The sequence below is a fragment of the Acomys minous genome (genome assembly GCF_964271855.1).
Source record: "Acomys minous genome assembly, chromosome: 12".
NCBI lineage: Eukaryota > Metazoa > Chordata > Mammalia > Rodentia > Muridae > Acomys > Acomys minous.
Window position 1 is genome coordinate 97370750 of NC_140493.1, and position 25224 is coordinate 97395973.

The following is a 25224-nucleotide window of genomic DNA, read 5'->3' on the forward strand; positions in this document are numbered from 1 at the left end:
AGCCGGCAGAGCTCAGTAGGGCCAAGGGGAGCCTCTCTCAGAGCAGAGGCATCTTACCGGCAGCAGGAGCCATGAAAAGTCAAGTTTGGGGGGCTGGAGAGATGACCCAGCAGTTAAGAGCACTATCTTCCAGAGGACATGGGTTCAATTCCCAGTATCCACATGACAGCTCGCAACTGTCTGGCACTCCTGTTCTATGGGGTCCAACATCCTTACACAGATATACATGCAGGCAAATCACCAACGCACATTAAAAAAAAAAATTAGAAGCTGGGCAGTGGTGGTGCACACCTTTAATCCCAGCACTCGGAAGGCAAAGGCAAGTGGATCACTGTGAGTTTGAGGCCAGCCTGGTCTACAAATTGAGTCCAGGACAGTCAAGGCTACACAGAGAAACCCTGTCTCAGAGAGAGAGACAGAGAGAGAGAGAGAGAGAGAGAGAGAGAGAGAGAGAGAGAGAGAGAGAGAGAGAGATATCACATTTGTTATTTAAAAAAAAAAAAAAGCCCCGCAGTGGCTAGTCCAGGAAACAATAAAACTTATATTGCAATTTCACAGTGTTTTGATCACTACAATGGGAGAAGATGAGTCTTTTTGTTTTGTTGGACTCCAGAAGTCTCAGCCCTGCTCTCAGCTAGAGTTCCCAAGCAACCCTTTCAATGCTGTTTGGGGAAATGAGAGGTAGATGCAGGCCATCTGACCTGTTGCGTAATACTAAGTAACTGGTTGTCTTCATGAAATTTCCATTTTGTTCTTTGCAACCCGCCAGCTGCCCAGCTGGTGGGAATGATGTGGCTCTTCTGGGACATCCAGTGGGACTGCTTTTGTTCCACGTCTCTGGAAGCAGAGGCCCCTATCAGCTCAAGTGTTAATTCTTTGTGCCAGGGACACTGACACAGGAATCACACTCATGTTTGAAACAAGATGATCAAGAATTGTTCGCGCTGCTCACAAGCAAGAGGGACCCTATCTTCCCCTCCCCCAATCTCCCGCGGCTCCTCCTCTTCCCCACCAGACCAGGGGAGGGGGGGGTCCTCTTAGAAAAGGAAATAGCTGATGCTTAGCCGCTAAAAACTGGCAGAAGAGGCAGGATGGAGGGGGTGCTGGCGGCCCAGGTCTGGCCACCTGAATCAGTCGCGCGCCCCAACCCTCGGCTGGCCAGGCCTCGCAGCAGCCCAGGTCTCGCCACGCGGTGAAGTTCTGCGGAAAGTTTTGCAGTTGCTTTGCCGCCCGCGCCAGCAGGAGAAGCTGTGACGCAGCGTCTGGGGCTCTAGGCCCGGGCTGAAAAGAGGGAAGACGAGGCGGGAAAGAATTTTTAAGAAGCTGAGTGGAGGAAGATAAAGAGCGCACGCTGGGGTCCTTCTGGACCACGCGGATCCTCCTCTCCAGCCATCCCATTCTCTCCCTCCCCACGCGGGCTCCCAGCGGCCGGGTCCCCAGCCCAGCGCCCCTGTGCCTCCTCCTTTCCCTCCCACGCTGCCCGTTTCCCTTCCCCTCTGCCCCTCAAACCCTCCTCCTGGGTTTTGCGCTCCTCCCTCCGCCCTCCCTCCGCGGGGCCTGCTTCCTCCCTCCTCTTCTGCGGGAGGCATCACTTCGTCCGGACCCGGAGGAGGACGCGAGCCCCTCGCCTGCAGTCATCCGAGCCCAGCGCTAGGGCTGCCACCGCGCGCAGCCCCGCTGTGCGCCCTCTGTCCTCGCGTCCTCCGTGTGCGGCAGGGATGGGGCCCATCCGACCTGCCCTCGAGCCCTGGCCTCGTCACCTGCTGTGCTGCGTCTTGCTTCTCGGGGGACTGCGTCTCGGCCACCCGGTGGACGCCGCCGCTGCCGCCGCTCTCCCGGGTAAGGTGCTGCCAACTTGGCCAACTTTGGGGGCCGGCCCGCAGAGGAATGGGGCCTTTTTTCCCTCCTTTTTTTTTTAATGACCCCCATCTTTTCTGGAGGTGTGTGTGTGTGTGTGTGTGTGTGTGTGTGTGTGTGTGTGTGTGTGTGTGTGTGTGTGAGACTGGGTTTTAAAAATTCGTCTCCGCTTTTCTGGAAGCAAGGGAGGAGATGGGAGGAGGAGTGCGCCTGGAGGTGGGGGAGGACCTGAGTGGAACCAGATGTGGCAGGCGGCGGGGGAGGGGATCCGGGGCACAGCGGCCTGGGAGGGAGAAAGGGCTGACGACGACTCGTGTCCGGGCCACCCGGACCCCCGGCGCTGATCCGAGTACCGCGGGACGCACACGGAGAGCCAGAGGCGCATTGTTTCACACTCCCGTACGTGAGGGGTCAGTCCCCTGTTCAGCGTCTTTTAGCGGGGTCTTTATTTTTTTTCTTGGTCTTCAAGGACAGCTTGTGGCATACGACTTCTGTACGGTTCGAACGGAGCCCTGTAAGACACTTTTGTGCCAGGAGGACCGAGTGCGTGCGTGTCTCTCTCCCTCTCCCTCTCTCTCTCTCTCTCTCTCTCTCTCTCTCTCTCTCTCTCTCTCTGTGTGTGTGTGTGTGTGTGTGTGTGTGTGTGTGTTTCTCACTTTGTGTGAGCAACTCTGGCCAAACTGGCACTTCTCCAGAGAGGACAATCTAAAGCTGCAAAAGAGTTTCTAAGGATGCAAAACCACAGCCCACAGAAAACGAGCCACATAAGGCCCCCACCCCTACCCCACCCCCAACTATACCCTTCTCTTTCCTGTTCCACACCCTCCCCCCCCCCCCCCAGGACTAACTGAACCGTGAGGTCAAACAGGTCTCTCGCCAAGAAGCTGAAAACTGATGAACATTGATGGGCCGGGGGGGAGGGGCTCAGAAGTTTTTTTAAAAAAGGAAAAAGAAGTGTTGGGTGCTGTATATCCCCTTTTATGTTTAACTGGGGGCTGGGTGAGTGGAAAGGGATGGAGCTGCAGCTGCAGCTTTGTGCTAGGACTAGAGGGGCCCCTGGAGAGTCTGAGGCCTTCAGGGTGGCCTTGGTGTGCTGTGTGCATCTGCTGAGGGGAAAGGTAGCGGCAGGGTGACCCACAGTCGCGCGAGAAGAGCCTTCCCTTTCACCTGGACCTGATGCGGAGCGTAGACAGGAAGCAAGCCTTTGAGCTTGGTAGCAGACAGCCTGTCCCTTGCTGCTAGGCGGGTCCTGCCTTGCTCCATATAAAAGATAGGGGAACTGCAGGATGCCAGGGAGGAGGGAAGAGGATGGCCAGTTCTAAGAGCCCTAGGCCAGGTCCTGGGAAAGAACCGAGCCAGAGTGCTGACTTGGTCTTTTCCCCCAGGGAGCTTTTGACAGAGGGATGGAGGTGCCTGATGAGGGGCCCAGTCAGGGAGGAAAAGGAGGCCTACAGTGTCCCCCTTGCTTCCTGGCCTCTGCTTCTGTCCCTTTTTGCTCTCTCTCAGACTGTGCCCTACACACAAAATATCCATAGCCGTGGCTGGTGTGTGGTCCGGGTCACCCACCGGAGCCCTGAGGAAGCTTAGCTTGGCCTGAAGCAGCTGGAGATGAGTGGCCTTCCCTAAAGCAGCTGAGCAGGAGGGAAAACAAACAAAAACAAAAAACCCACAAAACTACAAAAAAAAAAAAAAACCCCTTCTACCTTGGGTGCTCCTGCCCCCCCCTCCCCAACCCTGCCAACTTCCATGGGTCTCTCATCAGGGAGGCTGGTGTAAGGCTTGTGTCCTCTCATCCCAGTGTGCTTGATGAAAGAGCCAGGCACTGGGAAAAATTGCACCACATGGGGAATCAGTGGCCCTAAGAAGTGCTTGTGGGGGCTCCCGGATATGCCTGGCAGGCTACTGCTGGGGTGAATGGCACCCTGGGGTGAGGCTTCTGGCCAGCAGTTTCCTGATCACCAGCAGGAAACCCAGTGGGCTCAGGGTGAGAAATGGCGGCTCTTCTGGTGGGGGAGGGGAGGTCAGAGGTGAAAGGCTATAGGAATTCTTAACATAGGATGGCAGAATTCATGCCTGCAGCCGGGCGTGCTGGCGCACGCCTTTAATCCCAGCACTCGGGAGGCAGAGGCAGGTGGATCACTGTGAGTTCGAGGCCAGCCTGGTCTACAAAGCGGGTCCAGGACAGCCAAGGCTACACAGAGAAACCCTATCTCGGAAAACCAAAAAAAAAAAAAAAAAAAAGAATTCATGCCTGCTTCCTCAGTGATCCCTTAGAACAGGCTGTGTGGCTTGGTACACTCCATGTGCCCAGAACTGAGCCAAGGGCCTTGGAAGAGCTAGGATGCATCCTAGGGAAACTGAAATCGCTCAGGAGAACGACACAGGTTGAACCGTCAGAGTGGGGTGAAGGCCCTGTGGGTGAATGGCGGCATCTCAGCCTGGAAGCCCTGTCAAGGGTTTAGCATCCAATTTCTCATGTCGTTCGGATGATAACACAAAGAGGTAGGCATTGTTGGACCCATTTTGCAGAGTACAAGATGAGGCCTTTTTTGTTTTGTTTTTTTGAGACAGGGTTTCTCGGTGTAGCTTTGGCTGTCCTGGACTCACTTTGTAAACCAGGCTGGCCTCCAACTCACGGAGCTGCACCTGCCTCTCCCTCCCGGAGTGCTGGGATTTACAGGTGTGCGTGCCACTGTGCCCAGCTAACAAGACAGAGTCTTAGGAGGAGTCTGATGGTTTCACATCTAGTAAGTGAAAGGCTGGGAATCAGAAGAGTGTGGTCCAAGGAGGAGAGGCTCTCTGGAGAGAGCAGAGAAGGCAGGAGGGGAGGAGGCCAGGAAGGTTGTGGCTGCCGCTGACTGTTATGTGGAAGCTTCCTGGGTTCCTGGAGGAAAGGGTTGAAGGAAACTGGCCAGGTGCCCAGAAGGCCCAGTGAAGAGGCCACTTTGCAGGCTGGCTGAAGTGCTGGCGCCTCCTTAGGACAAAAATGAGCCTCGGATTGGATTGGGGTGGGGGGTTGGGGAACTGTTGTCTAGGCTGAGCAGTTAGGAGACCTTGGGAAGGTCCTCCTGGGACTTCTGTCTGTCTAAAGGGCACACAAAGGTGGCTGGCGTTCCCTCTGAGAGGTGTCAGGGACTTGTCACTGCCACCAGAGTCACTAGGCAAACCACTGCACGTTTAGCCGGCTCCTGCCTAGTTGCAAAGCTCTGGGCCCTGTCCTACTCCATAAGGCTTGGCCTACCTGGCTTTAGCGAGCTGCCAGGGCCACTGTGCCCCATGCTGGCTTTCTGTTCTATCCCGTGTTCACCTGGGCACGGTGAAGGTGCACGCCAAGGAGCAGGGTTGCTTGCGTTTGGTCCCAATGTGCTCGTTCCAGAGAAGTCAGCCGGCCCCAAGTTGGAGTGAGTGTGGGATAGGGTCTTCTTCCTTTGTGTGTTCACAACTGGTTTGAGCATGGGGGCAGGGCAAAGTGACAAAGCAATAAAAGCCATTGTTTCTATGGCGGTGGCTCCTCACATCTCCTAACCCTGGGAAGACCTTACCTCAGAGGTCCTGGGGAAGTCAAATGTTAGGGCTGGTCTTGCTGTGTCAAGGTCACACCACTAGAAAGTGGTCAATGGGAGGTGAGGCCAGAGTGCCTTAAGCCTAGCAGTACCAGGCTGAGACAAAAGCATTGAGTGAGGCAGGCAGAGTGCCCTGGAGCACTAGGACAACCTGTGTGTTGGCTAGCTGTCACTGTCACTCAGTTGCCTCATCTGAACAATTTAAGGAAAGAAGGGCTTATCTCGCCTCTCAGCTTAGAGACTTCACCGGATCAGCTGGTCCCATTGCGCTATTTAGCCTGTCGTAAGGCAGAAGCATAACCAAGGGTTACAGCAGCAGAGGAAGGCTGCTCCAGCCAGGAAGACCGGAAAGCCACCAACGACGAGGTACACCCTTCAAAGGCCCTATGTCCTAGTTGCCTGATGATGCCACTGGATTAAGATCCCATCACCAGGGGCTGGAGAGATGGCTCAGAGGTTAAGAACACTGGCTGTTCTTCCAAAGGTCCTGAGTTCAATTCCCAGCAACCACGTGGTGGCGCACAACCATCTGTAGTGAGATCTGGGGTCCTCTTCTGGCCTGCAGGTGCTCTTGCAGGCAAAACACTGTGTATATAAATAAATCTTAAAAAAAAAAAAAAAGAGGTCCCATCTTTGGAGTGGGATCTAACCAAAGGATTACCTTCAAACATAGCACCCACCCATGTTTCCAAGAGAGTGGGTGGGACAGCCCTCTGCTGTTAGCTGTCAGATCAGTTGGTTCTTGTACATTTCCGTGGGCTCAGAAGACAAGAGATTCTCTCTCCATCTCCTTGGGGTCCTTGAGATATTTCCCTCTAAGAAGGCTTTGATAAATAATTGCCAGGGCTGGAGAGATGGCTCAGTGGTTAAGAGTGCTCCCTGCTCTTCCAAAGGTCCTGAGTTCAATTCCCAGCAACCACATGGTGGTTTATAACCATCTGTAATGTGATATGGCGCCCTCTTCTGGCCTGCAGGAGTACATGCAAGCAGAGCAATAATAAATAAATCTTTAAAAAAAAAAATTGCCAGATGCCTCAAAGTGCTTCAGCCAGACACTTCAGTTCATTCATTCATTCACAGGGTTTACTGACCCTGTACGGCGGTGAGATCAAGATAACTAAGACCCTTTTCTTCCAAGCGGGGCGGTGGTGGCACACTCCTTTAATCCCAGCACTCGGGAGGCAGTGGCAGGCAGGTCTCTGTGAGTTCGAGGCCAGCTTGGTCTACAGAATTCCGGGACAAAGAGGGCTACATTGATAACCTCCCCCTGGTAGCTCCACACCGGGCCTCCCTGGACTTGGGGTATTTCAGTAGCACTGACAGGAAAAATGTTTTCCTTTTCAGCTGTTCATGAAATGAGGAGGGAGGGCCCCTTTCCCATGACTGAGTCCTGTAAATCTGGGTGGGGTGGGCCATTGGAGTGGTGACACAGTTCTTGGAACTCATCCTGAGCTCCTTAGAGTCTAGTTACTCTACAGTAGGCTGGGGGTGGGTGGGTGGAGGGTGGGGGTGGGGCGGACAGGCGGGCTGCGTGGTGATGTCTGTGGCCTTGCATGCTAGGGACAGTCCGCTCCAACCTCCGAGGAAGTGGACTGGACTGCTTCCTCCGGGTGGCGCATCACGGCTCCAGAGGGAGCTTTCATGGTGGTTCTTTTCTACACTTAGTCTCAGGGACCACTCTCTCCTCTTCCGAGGTCGTTGGCTTTGCACTTTCAAAGTACAGATCCTCCACTGGCTTTCTGACGGCCTCTGGCCACTTCAGTACCTCGGGCCATGTGTTATACCCTCCAGGACACAGCCCTGGAAACAGCTGCTTTCCAGCACCCTGGCCCCACACGTCCTCTATCTCCTTCCCAGCATGCTCTGCTCCACCCTCCCGCGGGGCGCCCCCCCCCCAACCTTTGCTCATTACACCTTCCGCTAAACAGGTCTTTCCTTCTCTTGGCCTTCCTGGCTTCTCCTGAACTTTCCTTCTAGACTTAAGGATCTTGAGAATACTTAAGAGGGAAGGCAACCCCCAGACATCTCCCATGATTGTAAACCTTAGAACTGTGAAGAGCGTGCCTCTGTGCTTCCCGGGAAGCAGGCGGAAGAGTTGCGTCCGGGATGGATTGAGAGTTATGCTAGTCTTTTTGTTGCTGTGATAAAATACCAGACACAAACAACTTAAAGAGTGGGGGGAATTACTTCGGTCAGCAGTTTCAGGGGACCGATCCGCGGTCACTTGGTCTAGTTGCTTTGAACCTGAGGCAAGGTCAATGTCTGGGTGGAAGTTGTGATGGAAAACTGCCAACCTTAGTGGTGTGGGAGCTTATTGTTGTCAGCTGAAAAGATCCTGTGACCAGAGTCTGAAAGGAGATATATAAATGAGCCCCAAACTGGAGGGGGGGGTGGGGGGGGGTGAGGGGGGCTTTGGAGACTTGGGATAGTTTTGGCTGTTCATTGCTCCCCTTCGAGACGTTCCTTAGAGAGAGCCGCTCTTCAGGGCGCTAGGCTCCTGCTGAGGTTCCAGGTTCTGGTTACTCCAGGTTCCAGCAGAAGAAATCCTGCTGGCAACGCCAGGAGAATCGTTCCTCTGGAACTGATATCTTTATGGTTTTGTTATTCTTTAATCCTCTTTTCCTATTGTTTCGGTTAGTTGGGTTATAAGGGACATACGATTGGTTAATAAGTTCGTAATAAAATGTCTTAGTTAAGAAAACTGAACCTACACTTTAGGGCACCTGGAAAAGCAGAGGTAGAAAAGGGCTGGGGGCAAGGTGCAACTTCTCAGAACCCACCCCCCCCAACTTCCTCCAGTGAGCCTCCACTTCCAATGTGCCGTCAATATGGTGGACTCAGCAAGAATCAATCCATTGATTAGGTTTGAGACTTCAGTGTCTAAGCAACTCCCCAAAGCACATAAAACTGTAGCACATGAGCCTCCGGGGACGGTTCAGGTTCAAACCACATGGTCTCTACAGGTAAACTCTAAGCCCGCGCCCCAGTGGTGTTTGGAAGGGTTATTTATTGGTGAGGTATCTTAACAGACTGGAGCAGGGAAGTAGGTGTGATCTAGCCAATTCCCTACCCCTTTCAGTCCCCTGGAAGCATTAACTGGGCAGAGTCCTTGAGACCAGAATTAATTGGCCAGCTGTGTGATTTTTTAAAAGTATTTTATTTATTTATTTATTTATTTATTTATTTAGTCAAGTTAGAACAATTATACCCCACCTTGTATGGCGTTGCATGGGAGTCACACACAGGTCCGATGATGGGTCTCTGAGATATTTGGCCAGTATACTATTGGGTATTAAACTATTTAATAAGAAAGAAAGGGCTGGAGAGATGGCTCAGTGCTTAAGAGCACCACCTGCTCTACCGGAGGAGGTTCTGAGTTCAATTCCCAGCAACCACATGGTGGCTCACAACCATCTATAATATGATCTGATGCCCTCTTCTGTAGATAAAGCACTCATATACAATAAATAAATAAATTAAAAAAAGAAAAAAGCCAGTGATTATCAAGGGGCTTAAATATGACAAAACACAGTCCTCAACACTGTCAGTCCTGGGCTGGAGAAATGGCGCAGCGCAGTTAAGGGCACTCCTTGCTCTTGTATAGCACCCAGGGGTGGTTCCTAGCGCCTCTGACAGGTGGCTCACAACCATCTGTAACTTCAGTCTCTAGGGGGAGCCAGTGCCGCCTTCTGGCTTCCATAGGCACAGTGCCCATGCATACATGCAGGCAGACAAATGTAAAATTAAAAAAAAAATTTATTTTAAGACGGGATAAAATGGAAGTAATCGTTTGTTTGGCTTTGGAGACAGGGTTTCTCTGTGTAGCCCTGCTCTGTAGAGCAGGCTGGCCTCGAACTCACAGCGATCCGCCTGCCTCTTCCTCCCCAGTGCTGGGATTACAGGTGTGCGCCACCACTGCTCCCTACCTTACTTTTTGAGGCAGGGGTCTCTTACTGAACTTGCAGCTCACCACCAACCAGCAAGAGTGGTTGTTTTTTGTTTTTGTTTTTAGACAGGGTTTCTCTGTGTAGCCTTGACTGTCCTGGACTCGCTTTGTAGACCAGGCTGGCCTCGAACTCACAGCGATCTACCTGCCTCTGCCTCTCGAATGCTGGGATTAAAGGCGTGAGCCACTGCGCCTGGCCTACACAGTCATTTCCAAAGCCTCTGGAGCCATTGCTTTTTGGTACCTTGAAAGCCAATTAGCATCTCAAAACCAGGTGACTTTCTAAAAATAAATTTAAATACCAAATCGGGGAGGAAGGGTCGCCCTTGGTGGCCCGGTCCACCTCCCAGCTCTTTACCATACTCCCCTATATCTGCATGATTTCACATTCTTTCTTAGCCCAACCGAGTGCACCTGGGGAGCTTTTTGTGGCCCTGGAGTGGTCAGTGATAAACCCAGCGCTATTCTGGGCATACTGGGTCCTGTCCGCAAAAGCCGCCCTGCTTGCTTTCCCCCAATTACTGTGGTACCAGCTTCCTGCAAGGCACCTGAGCGCGCATGCCTAAGGCTGGGCGCTGCCTTCAGCTCCCGAAAGCCTCCCGAGCTCCTCCAATAGTTGGCAGTTTCCACCCTCCCCAGCTTTGGCTCAGCCATTCCCTCTCTCAGCAGGGTGTTCCATGGGGGTGGGGGAGAGGGTCTTGGGAGTCTCTCCGAGGGCCTCACGCAAACTAAACGCGTACCTCGAAGCTACATCCCAGCTCTTTAATCCTTGCGCGGGTTCAATGGCTGGGACACGGTGGCATTTAGGAAATATTTATTGAGTTGGAAACAATTAAAGCAAGCAGACAAGTATTCCAAAGACAATAAGGAACGTTTTTAGATGATGCCATGATCATGAAAAACACATGGCATCGGGTTAAAATAAACGGTAGATGGCCGGCGGGGGAGGAAACTCCACAAGTAAGAGTTTTAGGCTGTTGTCAAAATGTAATATGAGACACACCAGAAACAACTGATAGAAAATGAAATTTTTACTTTTAAGGGTTGTTGGTTTTATATTTATAAAAAGAAAATTATAAGAAGATGACAGATAATAAGATACCAGATAAGATACTAAAATAGATGAGGTTTATTAAGTGAGCATGAGGAGAGAAGGAAAGGGGGGGGAGGGGTACCCCAGAGAGAGACAGAGACAGAGAGAAAGGGAGTAGGAGAGTAAAAGGGGGTGTGGGGTGGGGGTCAGGAGGGCCTGTCCTTTTATGTACTGGGCAGGGCCACGCCCCCGTGGCAGGTAGGCAATGACATCACAGGTGGGCAGAGTGAAGCAACTGGACAACTGGAATTTACAATTAGAAAATGCTGTGGCCAGCAGTGAGGGACATGGCGGCTAGTGTGTGTGAGGCTTTGGATCAGGGGTTGGGTAGTTCAGTGGTGGGTGACATGGTCAATGTGTGAGAGGCTCTGGGTTCAGTTTCCAGCTCTGCACCTCCCACCCACCAATAAAAGGAAAGGCTTTTTGGTTTTTTTGGTTTTTGTTTTTTTTCTTTTGTTTTTCGAGACAGGGTTTCTCTGTGTAGCCTTGGCTGTCCTGGACTCACTTTGTAGACCAGGCTGGTCTCGAACACACAGCAATCTACCTGTCTCTGCCTCCCGTAGTGCTGGGATTAAAAGCGCGCCCCACCACGCCCAGCAAGAAAAGGACATTTAACTTCAATTTGCAGCTCATCACTCCTGAAGAAATTCAGATGATACACTGTCAAACACAGAAGGTACAAAGGTGACTAGAAAGTCAGTTTGCTTTGGGAGCTGGAGAGGGAGTTCAGAGGATTGAGGAGGAAAAGCTATTGAGGAAGACACACAATATGAATCTCTGGCCTGCACATGGACACATGTTCACATACACATATGTGTGCACACACAAACACGCACGCGCCAAAACAAAGAGTCAGATGTTTACCAATTTAATTTCATGTGCGGTGTGTGTTGTGTGGTTTTTTGTTTGTTTGTTTTTTGGGTTTTTTGTTTTTTGTTTTTGGTGTTTGGAGACAGGGTTTCTCTATGTAACCTTGGCTGACCTGGACTTGCTGTGTAGACCAGGCTGGCCTCGAGCTCACAAAGATCCGCCTGTCTGCCTCCCAAGTGATGGGATTAAAGGCGTGCGCCACCACCGCCCGGCTTCATGGGAGGTTTATAAAGTGCATTTCCCTAAAAGAAAAAAACAAAGTAACCAGGTGATGGTGATGTGTGCCTTTGATTCCAGTATTAGGGGGAGGCAGAGGCAGTCAGATCTCTGTGAGTTGGGGGCAGCTGGGCTACACGAAGAAATTCTGCCTTGAAGGAAAAAAAAAAAGTTTGAAGAAAAAAAAAAAAGAGTAGGAGGCTACTCTGAGATCCCCAGCAGGAACCTGCATCTGCTTGACGGCTAAGGGATGGAATCCATAGACAAAGGCAGATAGATGAATTAGGGTAAACATACAAAGAAATTGCTGCTTGTGTGAATGAATGAATGAGCCGCAGTTTCGTACAGCGGCTTGATCCACAGGACAGAAGGTTGTGTGGGAAACGGTCCCGTAGGATTCAGTGACAACAAATCATTTCACATCTAAATGCTTAGCCGCTTGTCAACTATGAACAAAGACATTGTTTTAGGGTTATTATTGCTGTGATGAAACGCCAGGACCAGAGAAACCCGGCTTACACCTCCATATGTTGTAGCCCATCACTGAGGAAGCCAGGACAGAAGGAACTCACGCAGGGCAGGAACCTGGAGGCAGGAGCTGGTGCAGAGGCCATGGAAGGATGCTGCTGACTGACTTACTTCCATATGGCTTGCCCAGCCTACCCCCCTATAAAACTCAGGCCCACCAGCATGTCCAGGGATGGTATGTCCCACAATAGACTAAGCCCTCCCTTGCTGATCACTAAGCAAATGCCTTAAATGCGGTGGTTCTCGGTCTTTCTAATGCTGAGGCCCTCTAATATAGCTCCTCATGTTGTGGTGACCCCCAACTATAAGGTCATTTGGTTGCTACCTCATAACTGTGATTTTTGCCTCTGTTACAAGTCATGTAAATATTTGATAGGCAGAATATCTGATATATGGCCCCAAAGGGGTCTGCACCCACAGGTTGAGAACCACTGCCTTCAAGGCTTGCCTGCAGCTGGATCTCATGGAGGCATTACGCTAATTGAGGTTCCTTCCTCTCCGATGACTTTAGCTCGTGTCAAGTTGACATAAAACTAACTAGTGCAGACACTTTCATGAGTACCCATAATAGCATCATCGTACTGAGAAATATAACGGAAATATGATATAGGATGGGTTGTTGTGTTTTTGTTATTTTGGTTTTTTTTTTTTTTGCCTAGTATGTAGTTCATGTTTGGATTTTCCAGTTGTCTAATTAATGTGTGTGTTGCATTTTTTGTTTTTAATTTTTGAGACAGGGCGCCTCCCTATGTAGCCTTGGCTGAGCTGGAACTCAGGAACGCACAGAGATCTATCTGCCTGTCTCTGCTTCCTGGGTGCTGAGATTAAACATGCATGCCACCTCACCCAACTTCTGTTTGTTTGGTGTGGTTTTGAGATGCCACCTCACTGAGTAGCCTGACTGGCTTCCAAGTCTCCGTGCACCTTCTTCTGCCTTCTCAGCACTCAGATTACAGCCATTTGTCACCACACACAGCTCCCAGTAATTTTTTTCCTTTCCTCCCTCTGTCCCTCCCTCCCTCCCCTCCCCCTTTCTTTCCAGACAGGCTTTTGTTACATAGACTGAATTAACCCTACATTGTAAGGTGGCTTTGAATTCACAGCAGTCTTCTGCATTCGCGTGATGTTTTGTTTGGAGATTGGCTCCATGTAGCCCAGGCTGCCCTCAAACTCTGTAGCTGAGAATGAACTGATCCCCCTGCCTTTACCTCCCCAGTGCCTGGATTGCAGGCATCTAGCAAGGCCTTGTGTTAGCACTCTACCAACTGAGTCCTGTCCCCGGCCCCGGTGATGGTTTCAAAGACTGTTTTAAGTTCAGATGTCATGTTTCTTCAGTTTTCTTCACTCTGACATCACTGCTTGGCTATTGTGTTTGTCACGGTGTTGCACTCCTGAGAGTGCTAGGTCAGCTGTCTTGTAAAATGCTGCGGTCTACATTACTTACCCATTGCTGGGTTCATTTTTAATATCTTTGTGGGGGAAAGCTGCATGGATGTGTGTCCTCCTATTGTGTGACATTGGGGCCAGTTTGTTCCCTTTCTGTGTGTAATGCTGACTGACTGACTGACTGACTGACTGACTGATAGGCAGAGAATCTCCTCTGTAATCTCAGACCACTACACCACCAGACACCTTTTCCTCTGTAGTTTGTAAATAACCTAGGGAATTTAAACTACATTTATTTAAAAAAAAAAAAAAAGAAAGAAAGAAAGAAAGAAAAGAAAAAAAAAGGCTGGGCATGGTGGTACATGTCTTTAATCCCAGCACTTGGGAGGCAGAGGCAGGCGAATCGCTGTGAGTTCGAGGCCAGCCAGGTTTACATAGTGAGTCCAGGGCAGCCAAGGTTATATAGAGAGACCCTGTCTCAAAAAAAAAAAAAAAAAAAAAAAGCAAAAATGCTTATAGCTGCAGTATTTATAACAGCACAAACTAGCCAGTGGTGGTGGTGCACACCTTTAATCCCAGCACTTAGGAGGCAGAGGCAGGTGAATTTCTGATTTTGAGGGTAGCCTGTTCTACAGAGCAAGTCCAGGGCAGCCAAGGCTACACAGAGAAACCCTGTCTGAAGACCAAATAAACAAAAAGCTAAATATTAACCCCAAGTGAAAGCTCCCCGAATAGCCCTCTGTGATAGAACGGGTGGCTTGTGTCTTCACACAGCCTGGTGTTATAATGCGCAGCAGTGAATGAACAACCTACAGCCTCCTGCAGTGGTGTGGGCGGAGCTCCCAAGTGGGCTGAATCAGGCAGCTGACCCCGCCTCTGTCAAACACTGAAATCTAACACGGAAAAGTAGGCAGAACTAATCTGTGTGGTCTGAAGTCACAGGAGTGGGAAAAGAATCAGAGAAAGGGTCTGATTAAATAAATCCTAGAGGGGCTGGAGAGATGGCTCAGTGGTTAAGAGCGCTGTCTGCTCTTCCGAAGGACCCGGGTTCAATTCCCAGCACCCACATGGCAGCTCACAACTGTTTGTAATTCCAGTTCCAATGGTTCTGACACCCTCACTGTAAAAATAAAATTAAATAAATTATAAAAATAAATAAGTAAGTAAATGCATACATCCTAGAAGAGCAACGAATAAGAGATTTCTGTAAGCCATGTGGCAACCAGTTTATGACCTGACGGGTGGCTTCCAGTACCGCTGAGGCTCCTATGATTGGAGCAGGCAAGACTGTGAAAGATGTAAGCCGTCCATACGTTCTCACACACATACAAACCAACCAATAACCAAACAGACTGCCTGGTAAGACTGTGCAGAATGGCTGAAGTCATTAGCAATCACACAACAAAAGCAAAGACTCAAGGGTTCAGCAGAGTACCCGCCCCAGCATGTGGGGAGACCCGTGTCCCGCCCCCAGCACCACATAAAGTGGACGTGGTGTGCCCCTGTGATCCCAGTACTGGAGAGTCAGACTTTCAAAGTCACCCTTTAAAAAATTATTATTTTATGTGCATTGGTGTTTTGTCTGCATGTATGTGTGAGGGTATTTGATCTTGGTGTTACAGACAGTTGTGAGCTGCCATGTGGGTGCTGAGAATTGAACCTGGGTCCTTTGGAAGAGCAGTCAGGACCCTTAACCACTGAGCCATCTCTCCAACCCAAGTCATCATCTTTTGCTGCCTAGTGAGTCTGGGGTACATGAGACCCTGTCTCAAAACAAAAACCCAAGCAAGATACCATCTGTGTTTCTCAAGATTGTTTCAAGGCAGACTGACGTAATAATAGATGTGCTTACAACTTAAGGATGTCCTGGTACACGCACTGTAAGTCGACATGTCAAATGTTGGAAAAGCACCTAATATTGCAGGGTTAGGCACGCAGCCTGTAAAGCACTGATTGTCTCTCTGGTGGACAGGTGAACTGTGGTTCACTAACTGCTGCTGTCCAGCACGGGACAGAGGACAGTGACACATACTTCCCACCAAGGAAAACATGACAAGTCGAAATTCAAAGTGCAGTTTTTACTGTACATAAAGTTGGAAAAAAATCTTAAGTTGAGCATCACAAGAAAGCTCAATATAACATTTATGATTAAGACATTGTAATTATTAAGTCAGGTGTGTAGACACACACCTTTAATACCAGGACTTGAGAGGTAGAGGCAGTGGCAGGTCAATCTATTGAGTTTGAAGCCAGCCTGGTCTACACAGTCAGTTCCAGGCCAGCCAGGGCTACAGAGTGAGGCACTATCTCCATCGCAATAATAAAAAGATTTTTATGAGTTAAAGTACTATCTAAGTGGTATATGGTATATCATACAGGAAGGCTCTTAGCTATAATTTTTAAATTGGATTTAATGGATGTGTAGGTGTGACAGACAGCTCTGACACACAAGCATGTGGAGGCCAGGGGATGGCTTGCTGGAGGCTGTCCCCTTCTTCCACCTTGTGGTCTCTGAGGGGTGAACTCAGGTTGTCAGCCTTGCCTCTTCCTGTTAAGCTATCTCTCAAGCCAGGAGTTAGGTATAAAAAATGGTTTGCCTTTTCCCCCCAGTTGTAGTTGTTTTTTTTTTTTTTTAAGATTTATTTATTTTATTTATTGCATATGAGTGCTTTATGTGCAGAAGAGGGCATCAGATCACATTATAGATGGTTGTGAGCCACCATGTGGTTACTGGGAATTGAACTCAGGACCTCTGGAAGAGCAGATGGTGCTCTTAACCACTGAGCCATCTCTCCAGCCCCCTTCCCTCCAGTTGTTTTATTTTTATTTTTTTCTGAGTCAGGGCTTCTCTATGTAGCCTTGGCTGTCCTAGACTTACTCTGTAGACCAGGCTGGCCTCGAACTCACAGTGATCCACCTGCCTCTGCCTCCCCAAGTGCTGGGATTACAGGCATTTCCCTAGACACTTTAAAAGGCGATACTTTCAGTGAAGGATGAAATAGAAACAAGATTCTAGAAAATGTTGTTTATACTCATATGTCTGCACATATGTCTAATCATATTTGGGGTATATAGAGAAGATAAGGTAGAAAAATGCCACCCAAATTTAAGTTTCTCGTACACCAAACTGAATTATATGTTGTTTAGGAAACGTGATTACTGTGAAAGGCGTTTTCCTTAAACACATCTGCACTTTAGGTCGGAGGGTGGCAGCTGTCCTTCTGCCAACTGTACAGTCACACGGTCCCGGCAACTCTTGCTCTCTGTCCCCAGTCCCTCCATATAGCTGGTCCAAACCTGCAGCACGTGACGCACAGAGCCAGTCAGATCGTCAGCTGCTCCCGGACTACGGCCCTCAGCAGTTTTTAAATTTTTTTATTTTATTATTTTCTGTGGAGTATTTCACCTGCGTGGACATATTGTACCGTGTAAGAACATGCTTGATGTCTGCCTGGGGTCAGAAGGAAGCATGGGATTTCCTGGAATCTGTGTTTCTTGTGGCTAATTTGAGTTTCTGATGCTTTTTTCCCCAGTTTGCTGTCCATTAAAATTTTTTATTTGATTGGTTGGTTTGCTTGTTTGCCCTGGCTGGCCTGGAACTCTTTACGTAGACCAAGCTGGCCTTGCTTTCACAGAGATGCACCTTTGAGGGCCTCTTGAGTGCTGGAATTAAAGGCGTGTCCATCTTAAATGTTTTACCTGGAAAGCATCTGTTTTCCTCACCTCTTCCCCCACACCAGTGCCCATCCCCTCTTTTGGGGGACAGGTTGTGACTATATAGCTTGAATTGAGCCCAGACTCACAATCCCTTTGCCTCCGCCTTTTAAGTGCTGGGATTATAGGTCTGTGTCATTACACCCACTTTGGCCTTATTGACACAGCTTGTAAAAAGCACTTTGATCTCAAATGTGGTTCCCTCTCTGGCCTTCCACAGCATAGCTTAACATCTGTAGGGATGCAGTTATCCAACTTTGAACAAAAACTGCAAAATGACAAAAGAAAGAAAGAAAGAAAGAAAGAAAGAAAGCAAGCAAGCTCTGTACGAATCACACAGGTTGCAGGAATAATGAGGACATGGCTCAGAAGGCCAAGAGCTTGCTGATTAGGTGGCGCACGCCTTTAATCCCAGCACTCAGGAGGCAGAGGCAGGCAGATCACTGTGAGTTCGAGGCCAGCCTGGTCTACAAAGAGAGTCCAAGGACAGTCAAGGCTAACATAGAGACCCTGTCTCGAAAAGCCAAAAAGAAAAAAAAAAAAAGAGCTTGCTGATTAGGCTCGAGATCTGGCATAAGGTCCCCGAGCATCCAGGCAAATGCTGGGCGGGTGTCGCGGCCTGTAACCCCAGCCCTGGGAAGGCAGAGACAACTGGACCCCAGAGCAAGCTGGCTAGTTAGAACAGCTGAGTCAGTGAGCCGTAAGATCAGGTGAGAGGTCCTCCTGGACAGCTAAGGTGGAGATGATCCCGGAAGACACCAAGCCATGGTCTGCACATTCGTGTACATGTATGGGATTGAAGGCGTGCGCCACCATGCCTGGCAGGACTATGCTTTTATAATAACAGACCTATTCATAGCCTACAATTCACACAATAGAGAAGGTTACACGCACTTTCGAGTATTCCTACCTTGAAAAGCTCTGGAGTTTTGCAGACACCCCAGAATGAGACATCTTGGGGTGAAGACCAAGTCTAAACACAGTTCTTGAGTGCTTTGTGGATGCCTAGCCTGAAGGCAATACTTTTTTAGTGATACTTTCTGCTTTGTTTTTATTGATTTGGAGTTTTGAGACAGGATGGCATCCTGGAGCTCAGGCTGGCCTCAGACCTCCGGCAATTCCCCTGTCTTAGTCTCGTAACTGCTAGGGTTATAGGGCTTGAGCCTGTGTTGAGTGACAGTGCGACACCTCACGGGGGTGGGGGGTGGGGTCACACGTGGAACTTCCCGATTGCGGTACCCTGCCAGCTCTCAGAAACTTTCAAGGCACAAGAGAGATGGGTCATTGGGAAACAGCACTTGTAGAGGACCTGGGTTTGGTTCTCGCTCCCACATGGCTCACAGCCAATCAGAACTCCAGCTCCAGGGGATCCGGTGCCCTCTTCTGATGTTTTGGGACACCAGGAACACGTGCTGTGCTGTCATACATACAGAAAACCACTTATACACATAAAATAAATAACCTTTTTTTTTTTAAAGAAACTTTTAAATTCTGGAGCATTTCAGCTGTTGATGCCTGCGGAACCCCAGAGGCGGTGGGTGCCTGGAGCAGGGATTATAGGCAGCTGTGAGCTGCCTGATGAGGGGTTGGGAATTGAACTCAAATCCTCTGCAAGGGCAGCGTGGCTCTCAACCTCTTAAGTGTGTCTCCGCCAGCCCCCCCCAACCCCCGAAAAGCACTTAAGCAACGCTTTGGATTTTCTGACTCTCAGCATCTGCCTCGCTTTAACGTTCGCTCGCTCGAGGAAGGAAAGGGGCCACGCGCTGTAATCCCGGCCAGCCACTGACCACTTCCTAAGCGAGCACACAGGAGAGGGAGAGTCAGGATGAGTCATCTACAGAAAACTGTTCTGCACCTACTTCAGTCAGGACAACTTCTCCACACCCATTTAAATTTTTTAAGCGTGTTTTTTTTTTAACATTTATTTATTTATTTACATGGGTTCAAATTCAGGTTGTCAGGCTTTCCTAGCAAGCACACATGCCCACTGAGCCATCATCCCTTCAGCTTAGCAGCACCGTTATTTTAAAGTCATTATGGCAGGTGATGGCACCTTTGATCGATCCCAGCACTTGAGAGGCAGAGGCAGGTGGAGCTCTGAGTTCGAGGCCAGCCTGGTCTACAGATCAAGTTCCGGGACAGCCAGAGCTACACAGAGTAAACCCTGTCATGGGGACGGCAGGCGGAGGATAGTAACCAGTGTTAGGGAGGACAGTGATGTTGGTATGGCAGTATTTTCTTATATGGTCCTAGAAGGTTACAGGGACCAAAACTAGGGAAAGGGGCCAGGCGTGGTGATGCATGCCCTTAGTCCTAGCGCTTGGGAGGCAGAGGGAGGTGGATTGATGTGAGTTCGAGGCCAGTCTGGTCTACAAAAGTGAGTCCAGGACAGCCAGGACTACGCAGAGGAAACCCTGTCTCGAAAAACAAGCACACATACACAAAAAATTATGTAAAAGAAAAAAAATCGGGAAAAAGAACTAATTTGAAGGGCTGGGTGTGATGGTGCACACCTTTAGTCCTAGCGCTCAAGAGGCAGAAGCAGGAGAGGCCCAGCCTGGTTCTATGTCGTGAATTCCAGGACAGCCAAGGTTATATGAGACTCTGTTCAAGAGGTGTGGGGGGGGGAGGAGGGGGTTTGCACGAATGAATTTGACGGAGATTCTCAATCTCTTGCAGGCGAATCTGATGTGTTTATTACAGATCCAGATGATGTCACGGTGGTGGTGGTGGTGGTGGATACTCTGTGGGACCTTTTGGCACTGGCAAAAGCTCATAAAGTGGGCCTGGCATGGTGGCTCACGTCTTTAATCCCAGCACTTGGGAGGCAGAGGCAGGAGGATCTCTGTGAGTTCGAGGCCTGCTTGGTCTACAAAGTGAGTCTAGGACAGCCAAGGCTACACAGAGAAACCCTGTCTCGAAAAGACACAAAAAAACAAAAACAAAAACAAAAAAACTCAAAAAACCAAAAAACAAAACCTCATACAGTGAGCTCTGTGGCAAACACAGTGGCCTCCCCTGCCTTGGTTTTATTTACTTAAGAAACAGTGTAACAATAATATATTTAAAAGGAATCTATAAACCCCAAGCACCAGCCAGGGCAAATTCATGTTTTTTTCCCCCTGCTGATCATCTCTATACTGTATAGGTCTTTATTTTTAAACACCTTTTATTACATTGATTGTGAACTTACATGTGTCACTGGATGCATGCCATGACACCCATGTGGCCAGGGGACAATTTGTGGCAGTCAGTTCTCTCCTTCCACTATATGTTTCTCTTGGATTGAATCCAGGCCTGGCAGCGAAGTGCATCTGTCTGCTGGGCCATCTCACTGACACCCAAGGTCTGTTTCGAACTCACAGAGATCTGCCGGCCTTTGCCTCCCGAGTGCTGGGACTGTAGGCCTGAGCAACCACCAACACCCCACCACCCCCCACCCCCGGGGTTATTTTATTATTTAAGTGTGTGTGTGTGTGTGTGTGTGTGTGTGTGTGTGTGTGTGTGTGTGTGTTGGGGTATCCGCTGAGGCTGGAAGAGGGTGTTGAACCCCAGCAGCTGGAGTTATAGGCAGTTGTAAGCCTCCTAACGTGGGTGCTGGGAGTTGAACTGGGTCCTCTGGCAGCACAATGAGTGCTCTTGACTGCTGAGCTGCCTCTGCAATCCCTAAGATTTGTGTTCATTTGTTTGTTTGTTTATTTGTTTGTTGTTGCTGTTGTTTTGGTTTTTCAAGACAGGGTTTCACTGTGTAGCCTGGGCTGTCCTGGACTCACTTTGTAGACCAGGCTGGCCTCGAACTCACAGCGATCCGCCTGCCTCTGCCTCCCGAGGGCTGGGATTAAAGGTGTGCCTGGCCAGATTTGTGTTTAAAGAGTTTGTAAGACAGAGGACTCAGGAGCCAGGCCTGGTGGCACACGCCTTTAACCCCAGCTCTTGGGAGGTAGAAGCAGGCAGATTGATGTGAGTTTGAGGCCAGCCTTATCTACAAAGTGAGTCCAGGACAGCCAAGGCTACACAGAGAAACCCTGTTTTGAAAAGCAAAGAAAAACAAAAACAAAAACAAAAGAAAGAAAGAAAGAAAGAAAGAAAGAAAGAAAGAAAGAAAGGAAAACCGAGCTCACCTCCAATGTAGCCCCGCTGGGACTAGAACTGCCTTGTGCTGCCAGCAAATCCCTGTGAGGGTCCCTTGCTTACTCCTGTCCTGCCCAGGGGTGTAGGCGTCAGGCACACCTCCTTCCACAAGCTCCCTTCCAGCTGTGCCTCCCATGACTTCATCTTCCCCCCACAGCCGCCATTGGCATCCTCTCTGCAGAGTTAGGAACTGACAGGAGAGGGCAAGCATTCCACAGTCCCGGACCCTTCCAGAAGCCTCCTTTCTCTGATACTCCCTCCTCCTTGTATCTCCTTTCCAGAGAGACCTGAGGGTGAGCCCAGAAGTTCAAAGAAACCAAATGGTGTTTTCTCTGGGGGGTGGGGGGTGGGGCTGAGGGGAGGCAGAGTGCCTGGGGACTCAGGGAGAGCACTCCGCATCTGGACTGTGGGTTTATTTTTCTTTTTTAATACTTCTGAAGAGTAAACACTTTAATCTGTGGTCTATTTCCACTTATCCTTTTTTCTTATCCCAAGCCTGTTTCCCAGGCTCCAAATCATTAGGAACATAAATAGATTCTTGCCTGGATATCAAGGCACGGTAGTGGCTGCCCTAGGAGCGTTGTCCAGGTGTAGGACGTCATTGTCACTCTTTCCTTCTAGGACAGGAGTCGGTACCCTGTCTGAATCAAGGCTCACAGCCTCAGGCAGCTGGCTCAGGGTCCAAGGACCTAAGCGGGGATTTGAACTTGAATCCAGATTCCAGAGCGGCTCTTCTGTACCCTGCCTTGGTGTTGCCTTCCGGTGGAGAGGTGGGGAAATGTCTCCTAGCCTCGCCCTCATAGAAAGTGACAAGTGCTTAAGCATGGGAATATGGTTTTCAGTTTCTGGCTTGTTTGGTTAGTTCTTCTTGGTTTTGTTTTTGTTTTGTTTTTTTTAGAGACACGGTTTCTCTGTGTAACCCTGGCTGTCCTGGATTCACTTTGTAGACAAGGCTGGCCTCGAACTCACAGAGAGTTCGATCCCTCTGCTGAGATCATTTGCTAAATAGCCCAGGCTGGCCAAGAAACTCACACCCAGCCTTTCCAGTGTTGGGATAGTGGGCGTGTGCTGCTACACCCAACTGTTAGGAAGCGTCTTAATATTCACAGGGGAGGAAAGCTTCTTGGCGCCCTGGACTTAGAGGTTTTAGCTGTCTCTCATTTCATGCTGTGTCTCCGGCCACAAATGCAGGGTGACCCCGTTTTTTACTGGGACTGCCCTGGTTTCTCTTTGTGACAACTGGTAAAATGAGTACCAGTTCTCGATTTAATTCTCGTTTTTTGAACACACGTTTTATGGGGACTACGAAGATGACTCAGTGGGTGTGAGTGCTTGCTGCGCAACTGTGAGGACGAGAGTTCAAATCCCCAGCACCATCTATTTGAAAAAAAAAAAAAATTCCAGACTTGACTGTACCAGTACCGGTAACCCCATCACTCCTGGCTGGAAGTAGGCAGTGGCTGTGAGGATTTTGCTGGCCACCAGCCTGACTCCATTTCAGTGAGAGGACCCTGACTCAAGGTAAAGAATGAGAGCGTGAGACACTCACTGCCTTCCTTTCCGTATGCACCCACACATACACATACACACACACAACAGATACGTGTACATCGCACACACACTCACGTACATCATAAGACAAAGGCTAATGATTACCTCCTAGTGCTGTGCTGTTAGGGCCTTTGAGTTCAAGTGGTAACTTTTGAAATACTCTTGCCCAGAAATTGAACAGAATGCTGGTACCCTCAAGCCCTGATTTCTCAGTAACACATCATTATGTTTGAGCATAATTATATATTTCTTTTGTCTCTGTACATGTATCTAAATTTCTTTTTTTGAAAACAAAAGTTATTTCTGTGTGTGTCTGTACACACTTATGTGAGTGCCCACAGAGTCCAGAAGAGCGTGTCAGATCCCGTGGAGATAAATATACGAGGAGTTGTGAGGCACCTGACTTGGGTGCTGGGAACCAAACTTGGGTTCTTTGTAAAAGTAGCAATTGCCCTGGTTTTCTTTTGTTTTGTGTGTGTTTGTGTGTGTGTGTGTGTGTGTTTTGAGACAGGGTTTCTTTGTACAACCCTGGCTGTCCTGGAACTCGCTCTGTAGACCAGGCTAGCTCCAACTCGCAACGATCAGCCTGCCTCTGTCTCCGGAGTGCTGGGATTAAAGGCCTGCGCCATCACCTGGCAGCAATTGCTCTTAACCACTGAGCCGTCTCACCAGACCCCCTAAAATGTTTATTTAGAATTCCAGGGAAGACTGAAAACCACAAGATGACCCAAAAGAGATCTTTATTTCTGTTGGTGCTACGGCAAGCAGGAAGGCGTCTCATATTTCTAATATGTTTTTCATGGAACAAGCCTTCATTTTTTTATTACTTAAAAAAAAAGAAAAACAACCTCTTGAGTCTATGCTTGTGCCTTAAGCACTTGTACAATGTTTTCTGCTCCTCACTGAGGGAGGCACACTGATCCTATTACCAGGGCTTCGAGTCAACCTAGCCTAGGAAGACACGTCAAGGGAGTACCTCTGAGGTGAGCACCTCTAAGCGTCGTCCCTGTAAGAGGAAAAATAGTATTTCTAGTATTTTAGATTTCAGTCTTTGCTGCCCACCTCCGCGCCTGTCCCTTCCCCTCCCTCATCCCCCAACCAGGTGAAAATTAAATTTAAAGAAACACTGCTTTCCTCAAATTTGTGTGGCTGTCTCCAAATACACTCACTCTGCCATTAATCCCCCATCAGTTATAGAGGCTGAGAGCCAGATAGACTCTTAGAAGTGACGTCATGCTCACAGTTCCCTCCTACACACAGCGTGGCTCATGGGAGCCTTGGGGACCTGCCTTACTAAAGTACTGGCTGTTGTTGGTGGCAGATCCTAGCAGGGCTGCGGAGGGGCACCGGCTTTGGTGTGGATGAGATCCTCCCACGCGTGTCCCGGTCTGGATTCCGAGTTTGGCCAGGGCGATGGGGTTGGACTGTGCTGGCCCAGAAAAGCATTTCCTGCCGTCACAGTATCCGTGGTTGTGCAAGTGCCCTCATCGGGAAGGAAGTGGCTGTCGGGCTGCTTATTTTGGCTGCGAGCTCACACAGACGGCCTCTGGGGAGAGGGCAGTTGGTGCAGGGCGCCCTGTGGAGGGACCTGAGCCAGGCCCCTGAGATGCAAACCATTGCTGGTGGGGTGGGCTCCTGGGATGCTTGGGATGGAGGTCTGGGTCCTAGTGAGCGGGAAGGAGTTGCCCCCGAAGGGAACAGAAAGGGCCTCTGGGGTCCTTCTGCTGCTTTCGGGCCTGTAAGTGGCTCTGCTCTTGGTCTTGGAAGATGAAGTCTGGTAAAGGACAATCTGAAAAACATTCCGAGAAGGCCAAAGCCATCAGGGTACGTGGAAAGAGCTCCAGCCCCTCCCCCATTTTGTGCGTGAGTGCGCACGCGCCCTAGGAGACCAAACGAGGGCGTCAGATCCCCTGGAGCTGGAGTTAGAGGCTGTTTTGAGCCTTCTTACAGACCCACTGGCAAGTGAATTCTAGTCCTCTAGAAAAGCAAGTGAAAAGCAAGTGAGTACTTTTTTTTTGCCCCCCGCCCCAAGACAGTACTTCTCTGTGTAATAGCCCTGGCTGCCGTGGAACTCTCTTTGTAGACCAGGCTGGCCTTAAACTCACAGCAATCTGCCTATCTCTGCCTCCCAGTGCTGGGATTAAAGGCGTGGGCCGCATACACCTCTGATCCCTCTCCTCCAACCTTCTTTGTGAATGTTTTAGAACAGGGTCTCATTTTGTAGCCCAGGCTAGTCTTTAAGTACCAGTCACCCTGCCTTAAGCCTCCTGAGTGCTGGCATTGTAGGAGTGTGCCACCATGCCTGGCTAAGATCAAACGCCCCCAACAGCGAGGCAGAGAACCAGGGGGTGATGAAGAATTGTGTTCCC

The 25224-nt window shown here is 49.6% G+C and overlaps 1 protein-coding gene across 2 annotated transcripts in view; it reads left to right on the forward strand.

Moving 5' to 3' along the window:
• The first annotated feature begins 1015 nt into the window (after positions 1–1015).
• Positions 1016–25224, forward strand: part of MRC2 (mannose receptor C-type 2) — a 58950-nt gene continuing 34741 nt past the window's right edge. For both annotated transcript variants that reach the window (XM_084749572.1, XM_084749573.1), the window contains exon 1: positions 1016–1839. In XM_084749572.1, the coding sequence (XP_084605698.1) occupies positions 1719–1839 (121 nt within the window). In that variant the 5' untranslated portion in view covers positions 1016–1718. The remainder of the gene's footprint in view (positions 1840–25224) is intronic.